This window comes from Eschrichtius robustus, chromosome 2 (assembly GCF_028021215.1).
Source record: "Eschrichtius robustus isolate mEscRob2 chromosome 2, mEscRob2.pri, whole genome shotgun sequence".
Lineage (NCBI taxonomy): Eukaryota > Metazoa > Chordata > Mammalia > Artiodactyla > Eschrichtiidae > Eschrichtius > Eschrichtius robustus.
Genome location: NC_090825.1, coordinates 51,561,444 through 51,576,891, shown reverse-complemented (window position 1 = coordinate 51,576,891; position 15,448 = coordinate 51,561,444). Strand labels below are relative to the sequence as shown.

The 15,448-nt window shown below is 37.1% G+C and overlaps 1 protein-coding gene and 1 pseudogene across 9 annotated transcripts in view; both read left to right on the top strand.

Moving 5' to 3' along the window:
* The window catches only part of ADAMTS6 (ADAM metallopeptidase with thrombospondin type 1 motif 6), a 282,437-nt gene that overhangs the window by 192,781 nt on the left and 74,208 nt on the right, over positions 1–15,448 (top strand). For all 9 annotated transcript variants that reach the window (XR_011073073.1, XM_068535408.1, XM_068535411.1 and 6 more), the window contains one exon: positions 16–79. Coding sequence is in view for 8 of the 9 variants with exons in the window: in XM_068535408.1 (XP_068391509.1) it covers positions 16–79 (64 nt within the window). In the remaining variant the exon portion in view is untranslated. The remainder of the gene's footprint in view (positions 1–15; positions 80–15,448) is intronic.
* On the top strand, positions 6,974–7,575 carry LOC137755152 (ribulose-phosphate 3-epimerase pseudogene; annotated as a pseudogene).

Here is a 15,448-nt window from a genome sequence, read left to right as displayed (position 1 = left end):
AAAATGTGTTTGCAGACCTTCAGGAGGTGGAAAATATTGCCTTGGGGAAAGGAAACGGTATCGCTCCTGCAATACAGATGTAAGTAAAACCAAGCTCTGCTATGAAAAATTAGCTTACATTTCCCCTAGAGCAGGGAAATTTTTTAAATTGTGAGCTATTTGATCAGAAATCCATGTGCGTGAGGGTCACATGAATTTTTGAAACTGAATGGAACCAGCCTCAGGTCCATCAATTCCTTTAAGAGTCAAGAGGAAGCTCCAGCACTAGAAGCAAATACACTCTCCCCCAGTAGGAATCAAGAGAGAGAGACACACCCCCTGAACTTCCCTGGTCCCCCAACTCTCACAGCTTTGCCACTGTTATCTTTCTTGAGTTCAAGAAACAAGGATTAATCTTATTATGGCTTGTATTCCATTTTATGTTTGCCACTGCAAGAAGTCCCAGACTTCCATGTCACTCCTCATCTCTTGCCATCCAATTCCATAAATCTCTGCATATCCCTTCTTCTGTCTCCTATCCCTGCCCAACCACTGAAACTCTTCTGTGCCCTCAGAAACTCGTGGTCCATCATCAGCAAAATCCCTTACATCCTGACATCTCTGAATTTTTCTTCCCTTCACCTTCTTGTTCTAATGGAAACTGGCTCTCCTCTGAAGATACTGCTTCCTCTGCAGGCCTCTAAAGTTAAGGACATGTATTTTCTCCCTTAGCTCTTGAAAGACTGGGCCTGGAAGTGAACTGACTACCTTCTTTGTATCTTATTACTCCTCCCAGATAATTTTTCCTTCCTCCTATCTAAAAACCACAGCTTTTAATTTCATATCATCAGACTATTACCCACACTCCCACACTATTCCTCACTCTTACGCTCTCCAACCCTATGCCTATCCTAATACTTGTTTATTCATAAACATGTGGATGATTTTTTCAACATCTTCTCTTCTGGGTTTTTCCATAACCATACAAACATGCTGTTATTTCTCCTATTTTGAGAAAAACAAAACCAAAAATACTTACCATATCTAATTCCTCTTCTCATTTTTCCCTAAAATTGCTCATATAAAGTTTTTGCCTCCAACATTCTACTGAAAATGTTCCTGTCAAGTCAAAGATGTCTTCCATGTTGCTAAACCCAATAATCAGTTCTGAATGTTTATTTAACTTGATCTTTACCAGGCTTCCATGACACTATAGCTTTTTGGTTGTCCTTCTATATTGCTACTTGTTCTTTCTCATTCTCCTTTGCTGGTTCCTATTCTTTTCTCTGACTTCTTAACGTTAGAGTACCCAGGACTTACCCCCTTGGTCTTTTTCTCTGCCATACCAATACTCATGTCTTTGGTGATCTCATCCAGCTTCATTGCTTATGATACCATTCATATGTTATTTGACCCCAAATTTATATTTTCATCTCAGACTTCTTCCATGGATTTCAGACTCATATCTTACCATTTATTAGACTTTTAATAGACATGTACTATTTAACATGTCCAAATGCTGTCTCCAAAACATTTCCACAAACATGTTCTTCCAGCAGTTTTTCCCATCTCATATGTCAACTTCATCTGGCTCAAGCCAAAAACCCTTGAGTCATTCTTGATTCCTTTCTCTGTCTCACAGACTATATATCCAGTCCCTCAGAAAATCCCATTGGCTTTGCCTTCAAAATATATCATGGATCTGATTTCTTCTCACTGCCTCTACTGCTACCTACCACCCTTTCACTGGATTACTCTAAGGAGCTTTTTCAGTGGATTTCCAGATACTACTCTTGCTCCCTACAGTCCTCAGTGTAAGAGGCAGAGTGATTCAGTTTCAGTACATCCTTTACCCAAGACCTTTCGATGGCTCCCTGTTTTACTTAAATCCAAAGTTCTTACAAAGGCCTGCAAGGCCTTCACAATCTGGACTTCTATTACTTCTCTGAACTCATCTTTTATTATTTTCCTCCTTATTCACTCTGCTCCAGCCACACGGGCCTCCCTCCTTGTACATGCCAGCCATGCTCCCAACGTAGGGCTTTTGCATTGGCTGTTCCCTTTGCCTTGTATACTCTTCCAACCCAAATATCTACACTGCTAACTCCCTTACCTCACCTTTACTCAGCTGTCATCTTCTCAATGAGGCCTGGCTTGAATACTGTATTTAAAGTTGCAACCCTCCCTACTCCCTACAGCCCCTGGGATTCCTAGTCTTCCTTACCCTGCTCTATTTCCCTCATACTACCTCTAACACACTCTATAGCTTATTTATCGTATTTAATTCTCTTAAATTTACATCTTGAATTCATTACATGTAGCTTCAATTACAATGATTATATTGTTTCCAGCATTATTTATTCATTCACTCAACAAATAATTGAGTGCTTACTCTTTATCAGACTGTGATAGAGTGAGAGAGGCTCTGCCCTCAAGGATTTTATAATTTCTTGGGAAGTCGCAGCAAATCACAATGCAGGGTGATAAGTGATATGATATGATATGATATGATATATGATATGATATGATAGAGTAAGTATGGAATGCTGTAAAAGCATGTGGAATTGTCACATAGCCTAATTAGGGATTTAAGGATTTCTTCCCATGGGAAGCTAAAGATCTGAAAGGGCAAATTGTAGCTGACCAGAAAAGAAGGAAATGACAATGAAAGCATTCTAGGCACAAAGAAAATTAAGTGCCAGGTGGGTAGGTTAAAAGATTTAGCCTCAGATTTATGCTTTAGATAAAAATGGGTTAGGGAAAGATGAGATTACAACAGAACAGTAAACAAATCAAGAAGAATTTAAGGATACTGGTGAGAATGACATGCTGAGCCATGCACTCTATACTAGGGAATGACAGTGGAGTCTAAAGAAGGCTAACGGGGAGAAAATTAAGGATGTAACTTTGAAAAATCCATAAAAATTAAAGAACCAGTGTTGTAGGAAAAACAGGGTGAGAGAGAGAGCAGGTGAGGGGATCAGAGAGTGGAATGTATTTGAATTTAAGATATGAGAAGTGAGACTGTTCTCAGTGGGAACAAATCTGGAGTGTGGCCATGGGAGTGCATGCCTAACCTTGAGTGGAGGTGAAGGAGTTCTAGGAATGTTAAAGGCTAGGGAGTTTGGGGAGTCTTCCGTGTGGATGTTGGATTCACTCAGGATGTTATTAGGACTTGGAGTGTGTAGTGAGACTGTGAAGCAGGTATCAAGCTCTTTAACAAATGAGGGGAAATGACCATCATAAGGTTAGGAGAAAGCTGTGATGAAACTAAATAGTGAGTTGGATGAATAACATGAATCTTGGAAAATAGAGGTTTTATGCAAGGGAAGAAGAATGGAGTACCTACTGCATATTAGACTGTGTTAGGTAGGAGTGAGAAAGGCAAACCCACCTCTCAATTCCCATCTATTTCTGTTATGTAGTTGTAGGGGTGGGCACACATTTTGGGTCTAATAACACAGGTGCTATACAATATGAATAATGTATGATAGGTAACAGAAAAAGGAAAAAAAAACATGCCAGACACACATGCCAGGCTTGTTGCATTTTACCCATGAACTATGTTTTAGATGCTCAGATTGTGGAGTTTGTTATTGGTAGATTGACGTTTCTATTACTATCTTTGTCTTCTGTTTCAGCTTTTTGCAAATGTTAAGGAGATATATTTAACATATATGTATCATGAATATACAAATAATTATGTTTTCTTCATTAATCTTGTCTCTACTAGTTCAAAATTTGAGACAATTCAGTTACCACACCAAAATTTATTTTCACGCTATCCAAGTTAATAAAGCTGTCTGAACATAAGTTGTATAAACTGGAGCCTTTTCAAATGTAATCTAATACATGAAAATTTAAACTTTCAAAACACGTAATCTAGCCCAGCACTGTCCAAGAGAACGTTCCTCAATGATGGAAATATTCTATCTGTGCAGCGTCCAACCTGGTAGCCAGTAGTCAAATTAGCTTTTGAGTACTTGAAATGCGCCTGGTGCAACAGAAGAACAGAATTTTTAAGTTTAACTAATTTAAATTTGAATAGCCACATGCGGCTAGTGACAACTGTACTGGGCAGCACAAAGCTAGTCTAGCTATGCAGTAGAAAAATAACTGTTATGAAGAAGATTGTATCTGTTAATCCCAAATCCCTAATTTATCCCTCCCCCTTCCCCTTTTGCTAACCATAAGTTTGTTTTCTATGTCTTTGGATCTGTTTCTGTTTTGAAGCACAGGGGACTATATTCAATATCTTATAATAACCAATAGTGAAAAAGAATCTGAAAAAGAATATATATAATATATATATATATAACTGAATCACTTTGCTGTACACCTGAAACATTGTAAATCACGTATACTTCAATTTAAACAAATTTAACAGTATAAAAAGAAGACTGTAAATATTATGTATAAAATTCTCAAAACAAGTCAAATCAATCTTAGTTCATTTTAGAAACAAACGTGAAATTTCTATTTTTGGTAATGATAGATTATTCTGACAGAAAAATGTTTTTGGATTGCTGAATAAGATTTTTTTTTTAACATTTTGAAATCAGCAAAGAGCTGACCAGATAGTAAGGGAAATGCCCTAAGGTCATATTTTTTGAAGGCAAACTCAAAAGCATCAAAAAGGAAACATCAGAGCAACTAAGGTACTCTTACCCTGACAATATTCAGAGAAGAGATTAAGTGCTCCAGTGTGTCTTAAGTATATGAAAAGTTTTTCCCGAAGCTTCTCCCCTGCTACCTCAGCAGACTTCCTTCATGTTTTATTGGCCAGGAGGCCGAATGCCCACCCTTAACCCAGTCATGGGCAAAAGGAATGGTACTACCATAATTGGTTTTGACTAATCCAGATATGCCCCTAGAATGGGGTTAGAGTCATTTTCTCTGAGAGGTAGCTTCCTGAGCAAAAATCAGAATTCTGTTAGCAAGAAAGTAGGGAGTGATAGATATTGAGTATGCCACAGACGTCTGCATCAGAGCTCTTTTAGTTTCCATCTTTACTAGTAGAAGTAGCAGCAACAAAAGTAGTAACGATAGTAGTAGGACTAGTACTAGTAGTAGTACCAGTAGTAGTAGTAGTGATGGTAGTAGCTGCTGCTAACATTTATTGAGCACTTACTACATACCAGACCTATTATTTTAACCATATTTTCTTTCCGTACTGGGAGTTCTCCTCAGTGGTGAGTTGACTTGGTGAGATATTTTTAATTTCCATTTGTTCAATATAAATCTAGAAAAACTATGCTCTAAAGTTGTGTTATAATCTGTTTTGTTAAAGCCTTGTTTCTGCAACACAAATTAGCTCATAAGTGACTGAGTTATTTTGTGCCGCTAGGAAATACAGCAGCTGAAGTCAAACTTCGTTTTGACTTTATACAGCTGAACAGCTGATGAAAATTGTACTGTACATGATGACCATTCACCTCACACTCTTCTTTTTGTTCGCTTTGGCCACATGCTCTGTCATTTCTGTGTGTGTTATTGTGTGTTTCTGCCTGTTCTTTGTACGTTGGCCTCTTGTCTCTATAATGTATAATGTTTTAAATGTTCTTTTTCTTTTTTTTCTATAATGCCTGGGTGTCTGTGTGAACTACCCTAATTTAAGGGACTCAAGATAGTATACTTGTCTTTTATCAGATCAGCCTCCTGCCTTAGTGCATGTTTTATTTAATTTAATACTTTACACATCATATTGAGTGACCCTGCAAATAAGATGTGAGAGAAAACTTTCCAATTAGTTAGAATCAGTTTGACAGTCAAGACCTAGAAAACAATTCATAGGCATTGTTGCTTTGTCATTTGTGATCCAAGAGCTTTTCTGGAGACTTAAATAGGGATAAAACAATGGATAAATTCAAATGATCCTAGAAGAATTTTCAAATCAGTGTCCAGAATGAGATTATATTAGGCAATCAAAGAGTAAGAGCACCAGCGTTCCTTACCTAATGTCATGAATCTTTGAGGCTTGCTCTCTGCTTTCTAACTTAAGCATGTTATAATAGAAAATAGGAAATCTAGGAGATATAAGCCTGATTAACATATATTTGATACATCCTACTTGCATTTCTTTTAAGATCTTGCGACCCATTCCAAACAACCTATCAGTTTGCCGTATAGTATAGCAGTTTTGACCCTATCTTTTCTGTGATTGACCAGCTGGTACTATAGATTACAGCTTAGTTCTTACATTTTTACATATAATAATAATAATTATAATTATTATTTATAACTCTCTTATTAGAATTGAATTAGCTTCATTAAAATCACAACAGAATAGAATAAATTAGAAAATCAGAAGAAAAGGAAAAATAATATAAGGCTGGGATCAGTACCTTAAATATGTACCACGAGGTCCTTTCACTCACTAAAAGTGGGCCATAGATTTTGCTCTGAGTTTCCTAGTAACCTGAGTAAAGAAGCAAACACTATCAGTTCTAAGATTCATAATGTCTGATAGCTATGACAAAAGGAGATATATCCACAAAGGAACACTTCATTATTTTGAAGCTTTGATACTTCTCCTATGTGGATCCCTACACTAGTGAATCAGATTGAAACATACAAGGCTGACAGTGTTCTCTCTGCTTAGGTTTGAGGAGAAATTGGACCTAGAACCAATGCAGGCCAGTCTTAAAAAGTGGCAAGCACAAAAACAAGATAGCCACACTTTCTCCCTAATGCCAGTGTAATTCCTACCACAGACATTTGAAGGCTACAGGAATGGTAAGAAGAGAAGAGCTCTCCAGTGGAAAGACAACAGTGTTCCCATTAAGTCCTGTCCTACTTACCCCAGTTTCAAAGAAAGCGATCCACAGAAATAGAAGAGGCAACTTATAAAGAGAGAATCTTCAAGATTTTAAAATAAAACAGAAAAGCATAGCCAGCTGTAAAATTGGCCTGACCACTCTCAACAGCAACATAACCAGCCTAGAGGCCAAAGGTATTCACACAATAGACTCTGAGGCTGGTTATCTGCATCAGGATGTATTGGATGTGCAGTTTGTTCCCTACATCACCATTGGTCACCCTCAGGAGCCTTCAAAACCATCTAGAAAAAGATTCATTCTTTGACATTAACATCATGGTCTCTAGGACAGAATACCAGGTAAAGACAACAGCTGTGGCAGGAACAAATGAATATGCTTTTTGCCTTGAAGCTACTGAGAAACCAGGAGCATCTACTAAAGACATAGGATATTTGGATGAAGTTTGCTTCTCACCATTAAACCAGGAACTTCAATAGAATATTTGGGATCATAAACTAATCTAATAGATATCGTCTTAGGGAACTTGGGTTTGGAGAGCAGAGATTTATGGAAGTCATGATGCTGAGGGTTCATTGTTTGAGGACACAGTTCCCCTCTTAGGACTTAAAGATAAATGATTGATAAGGTCCTGACAGTTTTTATAAATGAGCAAATGTAGGAACTAGCATGATTATCAGGTAGTGCCATTATGAGAAATAAAGACCCCAGATCTATGCTCAATCTTCTAAAAACTGTTTGCTCAAGAGCTGCTCAAAAAATACTTTATTATGTATATGGAATCTCCCTTTTATTGACACAAAAGTATATTGACTATTAAGCAGGCATTTCTGCTTTCCTGAGCAATTTTTCACTGCAGTGACTGAAACTATCATGCAAAATGTACTCAGAGGGTAAAAGTTGGTGTACATAGTATAAGTATTTTAAGTAGCAGAATTTATAGGTCAGTGTTATAAATACTTGAAAACTTGATATTTGTCAAGAGTAAGAATATTGTTATATTGAGGTTATAAACCAAATTTTATATCAAAGCCTAAAGAAGAAATATTAGCTACTGTGCAAAGGACTCTTCTACATTTCTAAAAAGAATGTCCTGGTGTTGCTTGGCTATTTTCCAGAAAATCCTTGTGTTTTTCCTATTCCATTTTATTTGTGATTTGCATGTCTGCTTGATAATGTGACTAGGATAGAACTTCTGGTGAAAAGCCTAAGCTCCACCTTGGCTGAGGTGAAGTCATATTATTCTTGCATCCTAAGCATCTCATTTCCTCCTTTATTTTATGCATCAAAACTATAAAAAATTATGGAGATGAAGGATTTTCCAGGTTATCTGTGGTCTGTTCTAAAATTTAAGCATACGTTATGTAGTACAGGCACATTTTTTCAGTCAGCTTTGCTAGAGGCGCATGCTGTTCTGCAGTTTTTTTCTTCTTCATTGCGTAAGGTCATTAAATGGTGTCATTGCCTTGGTTGTGGTACACAGGAAAAGTATAGCCTATATTCGGAAGTAGTACCGTAGTGAAAAAAGTATGGACTTTGGATTCAAACTGACTTAAATTTAATCCCGACTCTAACAAGATTATTTCTGTTTTACCTTGACAAGATACTTAACTTCACTAAACTTCAGAGAACTCCTATATAAAGAGTATAATTATACCAAACTTGCAGGGTTGTTTGAGAATTAAAAGAAGTAACACTTTAAAACATCTAGTGCTATTCCTGGTACTTAATCTGTATTTACTACAGTGTAGCTATTACTGTATACACTTATGTTTTATAGATTACAAAGTACTTTTTATATAACCTAATCAAATCTTCAAATCACTTTTATAAAGGGAAGGACAGGGTTTTGTTTTGTTTTTTTTTTTTAATATTTTAAAATGAGGACCTAAAGCTCAGCAACAGGCTAGTGTCTTGGAAGGGATTCAGAAAGGCATAGAATTCCTGAGTGCTGCTCTAGCACTCTTAGAACAGGTGGAGCCTTTGGGCTGTGGGTGTGGCAAAGTAAGCTCTGAAAGAGTTTGGTCACCTTTGACATTGTCTTACTTCCAGTCTAACCTTACCCTGCAACAGAACCAGATAGCTGAGGACATTATGAAACTACAGACCTTGCCCCCAGGGAAAGGTGTGGGGTAAGTGATGCCAAGGTACAGAGTTGATCCATTAACTAAGTGTTATAACTGTGTCCCAAGTTATAATTAGAAAACATATATGTATCAACCACATTATTCTCATATACTTCAATACACTTACAAAAGTATACTTTCATATATATGTATATATATATGTGTGTATGTATATATGTATAGATATATGTATATATACATATATCTATATATATATAATGGCAAAAAATAGCAGGAGCAGTGTCATTAATCTTTAGTATGAATTTTATAGAGTGCATCTTGTTGTGAGAAATAAAGATTCGCTTTTAAGCACAGAATAGAGCTTGCTTATGTATTTTGTTCTTTAAAGCAACATTTAAAAAAATCACAAAGTAAAGGTTTGTTTCTTAACATTTTTACAGGCTTAGGGGAAAGGGTCATGCTATGGATAGATGACATTTAAATTAAATTTAGGCCATACAAGGCATATAGAAATAGCTTTAATTTTGAAAACTTGCATACAAGATTATGGTATCAAACATGACAGCTAGATTTAAGTTTGTCTAGACAATGTAGGTTTATCAGGCTTTTGTTTTCTTTTTCTTCAAAAGTAAAGGTACAGTGAAATTACTCCCCCAAAAGCAGAAACTATTTGGGGGAGAAAATATGAGAAGTTTGCCTCAAAACTGGGGTTGAAATGATTCACCACATGCATTGAACACTAAATTTAACCTTGGAAATGCCCTTGTGAATTACTTTAATGAGCTAATTAGTACCTGATAATTAGGAAATCAGGAGTTTTGTTTGCAACTTGTAAAAGAGGGTGTGGAAGCAAGGCTTTTGTTAGCCCATGTGGCATCTTTATGTGTATCACTCCTGTCTGGGTGAACAAGCAGAAATATGTCCCTTCTTCACAGTCTCAGGTCAAGTGCATGACTTGCTAAGCAAGGCAAAGGTTGAAATCCAGCCTCCGCTTATGCTCCTTCAACTAACAGGGTATAATTGACTAAGAGTATGTTGCTATCCTGAAGAAAAAGAACATTAAATTTGGGGAGTGTAGAAGGTTGGTCTAGTGTAACAGTGAAGAAGCACAAGCGCATCTGGCATGAAAGTAAGAAAGGAAGAAGAAGCAGAAGGTGGGAAAGAGAGAGAAAGGGAGTAGAAGAACAAAATGCCAGTTTTGCTCAATTTGCTGTATTCCCTGAGGCTGTAGGAATCCTGGCATCTTCCCAGCCTGTAGGAATGCTGGTATCTTCCCAGCCTACGCATCTTTTTTTAGGAAGAAAAGAGGAAAGGAAAAGGGGGGAAAGAGTTTCATTCTCGGCTTGCTTCTCACTCTTTATTACCCATAAGACATAATACAGTATTTGCAGAATTTTCCTCATTTGGAAAACATTTTGGGATGTATTGCTCTTGAAGGTAAGGGTATTTGGGGTGTATTTTGCAAATGAAAGAAAGAAGGCACAAAGAGATTCCGGGACTTTCCAAGGTCACCTATTCTTTGGGATAAACTCCAGATTACAACTCTAGTAACAGAAATGCTCCTAGACAGTTGGTCAGCAGAAGCTGAGATTTCTTTCTGCAGCAACTTTTATGCCCCAAGGAATTTTTTTTTTTTTAGATTTATCTACCAATAAAAAGCATAGTCAAAGGAGATTCTTTTAATCTATCAGTATAACTGGAAGCATAAGATAGTCTATAGAATGTGCTAACTTACATATTTCTCTAAAAAAAAAAAAGTAGTGAAAAAAGATACTAATATTAACTTTTTGTATCTTTGGAAATACTAAGATCAAAAGATACTGAGACCTGCAGTGTTGCTTTCTGGATCTATGTGGGGCCCTGCTGGTTACTTTTTAGAAGAAGAGGATGCTTGATAAGTATTAACACTAGGAGGCTGAAAACCCGTCAGGCTTCACATAAAAAATGTGTTGCTTAGGCCTACTGTTTTCTGTTGCGGTTTCTGCATAGTGTCAACATTTATTATACTTAAGTAACTTAAAAAGCATTACTCCCTAAACTCTCCACTATTCTTAAACAAAACAAAAATATACTTTATGTAATTTTTCCTTAAGAAATTACTCTTTTCTTTGATCTCTCTCATTCTTTGCAGCCGGAATACACAGCTCCTACTGAGCTTATTTCTAATCAACACAGATTCAGAGCATTCACTGAAGGAAACATTTAAATCAAGAGAACAGAACACTAGCTGATATATGCTAGAAACAGAAAGGCATGGGATCCAGTCCCCAAGTCTACTACAGTTTCCAATTACAGCACCTTCCATTTTCCATGTTTTTCTGTGAACATCCAAAACACTCCTGCCTCAGGGCTTTTGCATTTAATGTTTCCTGGAACACTCTTTTCACAGGTTTATACGGAAGTCACTTCCTCAATTTCTTTTAACTCTGCTCAAGTGCCACCTTATCAGAGAGAATTTCTCTTGCTCTACCATTTAAAACAACTCCCTCACCCGCGCCCAGCCCACCCCGCCACCTTAGTACCCTGCTTTATTTTTCTTCTTTCTCATCTCCAACTACAGTGAGCTCCAGGAAAACAGGGACCTAATCTGATTGGTTTATTCTCCAGAGCCTAGATCATATGTTATATATAAAAGCTTTTTATATATATTTGCTGAATATAAAACAGACACTTAAGGCCAGTTCTTGGTGCCTGGTTTTAAGAGTACTGATGACAAGTTATTATGTCCCCATAGGAAAGCCATCAAGGTCTAGATACCTTTCAATAAGGGATTAGATTTGTTCAGTGTGGGTCCAGAAGAAAGGCACAAGACCACTGGGTTATGGGAAGGAAGACAGATTTTGGCTGAAAGAAAGAACCAGATGATAATTGCAGCTGTCTGAAAAGTATTTGATCTATCTTTCTGTAGATTATGCAGATTGTATGACCACTTTGGGGGTAAGTGTACAGGAAGTTTAAGAGTCTTGTGCAAATTATATTATATTCTGACATCAATTCTTAAAAGTGTATGATTCTGTATTGACTCAAAAATTAATAATTGAGCTTGGTTCTTCTGCAAAATGCTGCCAGACAGATGTATCTATATGTTAACACCCAAAATAAGGGGTTGGCAAATTGCACCTTCTGGGTCAAATTAGGCCCATCACCTCTTTTTGTAAATAAGATTTTAGTGGAACACAGCCCTGACTGTCATTTACATAATGTTTATGGCTTCTTTCACACTATAATATCACAGTTGAGTAGTTGTAACAGAGGTTATATGGCCCACAGAATCTAACATATTTACTGTGTGGCCCTTGACAGAAAAAATTTGCCAACCTCTGCCCTTAACCAATAAATTGCAAAATGTAACACAAGGAAACATATCTCTATTCAGTCTCCCGAGTACCACTACCACTACTACCATTTCCTCCTCCTTCTCCTCCTTCTTTTCTCCTTCTTCATCATCATCATCATCATCATCAACTATTTTATCTGTAAGATCCAACCATAATAATATAAACCACTCTAAATATTTAAACAGAGGGAATCTAATGCAAAGAATTAGTTACGTGGATAATGGAAGAGGCTGACAAGCCCATAGATCAGCGTCAGCAGAAAGATACCACCACTCCTACCAGAAAAACATAGGAAGGAGGTAGTTTTATTAAATCCTAGAGGCTGAAATCACACAGCAGAATCTGGAACCATACAATTGGGGGTGGGGGTGGCTGTTGTCTGATGTTGGAGCCACAAAAATATTCTGCTTCTGCCTAAGATGCTGCTTGAGGTAGAGAGGAAATGAGAGAAATACCCTGGCTTCTCCCACTAGTGCCTTCCATTGCCTGAACTCAACCAGAAGTCAGCTGACACAGAGGCCTAGGAAATGGAGCCTGCAGATTTGTTCCCCCGAAATAAAGAGCAGAGCAAGAGAATGGTGAGGAATGAGTCTATGGATGCCTAGACCAAAGACCACACAACTGCTAATGGTTATTGAGTGCTACCAGTACCAGGTACAGAGCTAAACAGTTTACATGAATCCTCACCTACTGAGTAAATACTAGTGTTATCTCCAGTTTATAGAGGAGGCTTGGAAAATTAAGTACATTGCTGAGGGCTATGAATTAAATACATAAGTTAGAATTGAATCCAGGTCTGTCTTACTCCAAAATTCTTACTTTCAGCCCTCTCATTTTGTAAATAAGAAAAAAGTAGTTTGGAGCAGATAAACTTATAGCTGGTAAAGACAAGGCTAGGTCTAGAACCCAAGTTACTCCTATTAGGTTTTCGTACATCTTAAGAACTTAAAAACCTATTGCAGCATTTAGAGAGTCCAGAGGAGGCCCCCACTCAGATGCAGGAAGTGTCTCTGCACCTTGAAACTATTACTAAGCAGCCTTCCTGGACACAATTTACTCAGTTATAAAATGGAATTGTTAATCATAACTACCTTATGAGAGTGTTGAGAGAGCTCAAATAGATACAGATCTAGAGACCTCTGAACAGTGTGCCATGAGATAGGTACTTACTAAATGCTTGGAAAAAGGTAAGTAGGTGTTCTTATTGTTAATATTTTTATTATGCTGAACCTGGGAGTGGTTATCACAGGAAAAGAATAGATCAGAAATCTTATGAAATGTTTATCCAAGTTTGTCATTAAACAGTAATATCCTCCTTTTGGACCTTTTACTTCTCTTCTATCTAGGATAATAATTACAAGATAGTCAAGAATAGGATTTTTGTTTGTTTTTGTTTTTGTTTTGAAGAGAGACTTCATTTTTATTTATTTATTTATTATTTATTTATGGCTGCGTCGGGTCTTAGTTGCGGCATGCGGGATCTTTCATTGCGGCAGGCGGGCTCTTCGTTGCAGCGCGTGGGGCTTCTCTCTAGTTGTGGCACTCGGTCTCAGTAGTTGCAGTGCACAGGCTTAGTTGCCCTGCAGCATGTGGGATCTTGGTTCCCCGACCAGGGATCGAACCTGCGTCCCCTGCATTGGAAGGTGGATTCTTAACCACTGGAGCACCAGGGAAGTCCCTGTTTGGTTTTGTTTTAAGTGAGTGGCCCTCGAGATGCCTTAGTTTATTAATTCAGGGCTTTTTTTTTTTTTTAACCGGTTCTTATCTATAAAGTGTTATCTCTTATGCTTCTATACAGTTCCTTTCTTTCATCCAGGATAGCTGTTGTCCAACTATTCCCAAAATATGACCTTTTCTTTCCTGTGCCCGTGGCTTTACTTGGCTTCATTTTTAATAGAAGTCCTCTTTCTTTCTTAACCAGCTCAATTCCTATAATACTTTATAATATTATAAAGAATAAGTATGTATGACACTTTATTATAATTCTTATAATATACTCAAGATTTTTTTCCTCAACAAATATTTCCCTAACTAATCACATGACGCATTGATCTTTCACCTATATACAGCACCTGTAGACAATCTATAATGTGCTGTCATATACTTACTGGCTGAGATAGGGCTGTAGCTTTTCCATCTTTATCTTGTTACTCCAAATAGATTGACAGTCATGCTTGGGTGAAGTTTTAGGTGGTTGGTGCTTTACAAATACTCAAGTATTGTGTGAAAGCTTGTGGCTAGATTTCAAATTACCTGTGTTTTATTAAATTGACGGTATTTGCTTAAAAACTAGCTAGTCTTGCTACATGGCAAAGCCACTGACAACCTTGGTCGTTTTCTGGGATTCCCTGAAAATGGCTTGTAAAGGGAAGCATTTCTTTATTCCAAAGATTAGCATACCATGAAACAAAAGACCCTGGAAGCATATCCTTCCAGTGTCATGCAGTATGTAACCTATGGTAAATAGTTATTTTTCATTTTTTTAAAAGGCAAATAAGAAGGATAATTCGACAGACAGAACCATTAGGTTTAGCATTGTAGTCTCATATTTTAATTTGCAGAAAATATTTTAAAATGCAAGGCTCATAACAGAATGTAGACCTGCTGTCACTATTTTCAGAACATGAGGCTTTGGACTTGATATGGTAGAAATTTTAACCACAGTATATAGGAAGTAATGATGACCATGCACATATTTGCACCTTGTGGTCTATTTTGCACATGCTTCAAGGGACCATTTGCAATGTACTGATCTCAGGAAACTGTATAAAGTAAATGTAGAGATCTAAGGGAGGGCAGTAAAATGTCCTCAAAATGATCTCTGAGAATGTAACATACTCGCCATTTATTCACAATTGAGACTTTTATCTAATGACTTATTTTGTTCTGTCATATTTAAGGGAAATGTTTTCCCCACCCATGTTTCAAAAGCAGTACTTTGCTTTTTAAGTGCTACTGCTTCAGAACTCTAAAAGATAAGTCAAATTAGGTCATATTTCCTCAAACACTATGAGAAGTTATACTTTTAATTCTTTGTGAACTGTAAGATTAAATTTAGGATGGCCCTGTGGTATTTGGAATCCAGACCTAACTAGATTGGCAAGATTTTCTTCTCCAAAAAACTTAGGTAGAAGAAGCATTCCGAACTTTTAAAAACAAATAATCCTCTCTTCACCCTCTCAGCATCCTTCTCTGCTCCACCACCCAACACATGTACATGTTTTGAAAATTTAGTATTTTATTTTCTGTGATGTTAATAGATTAAATG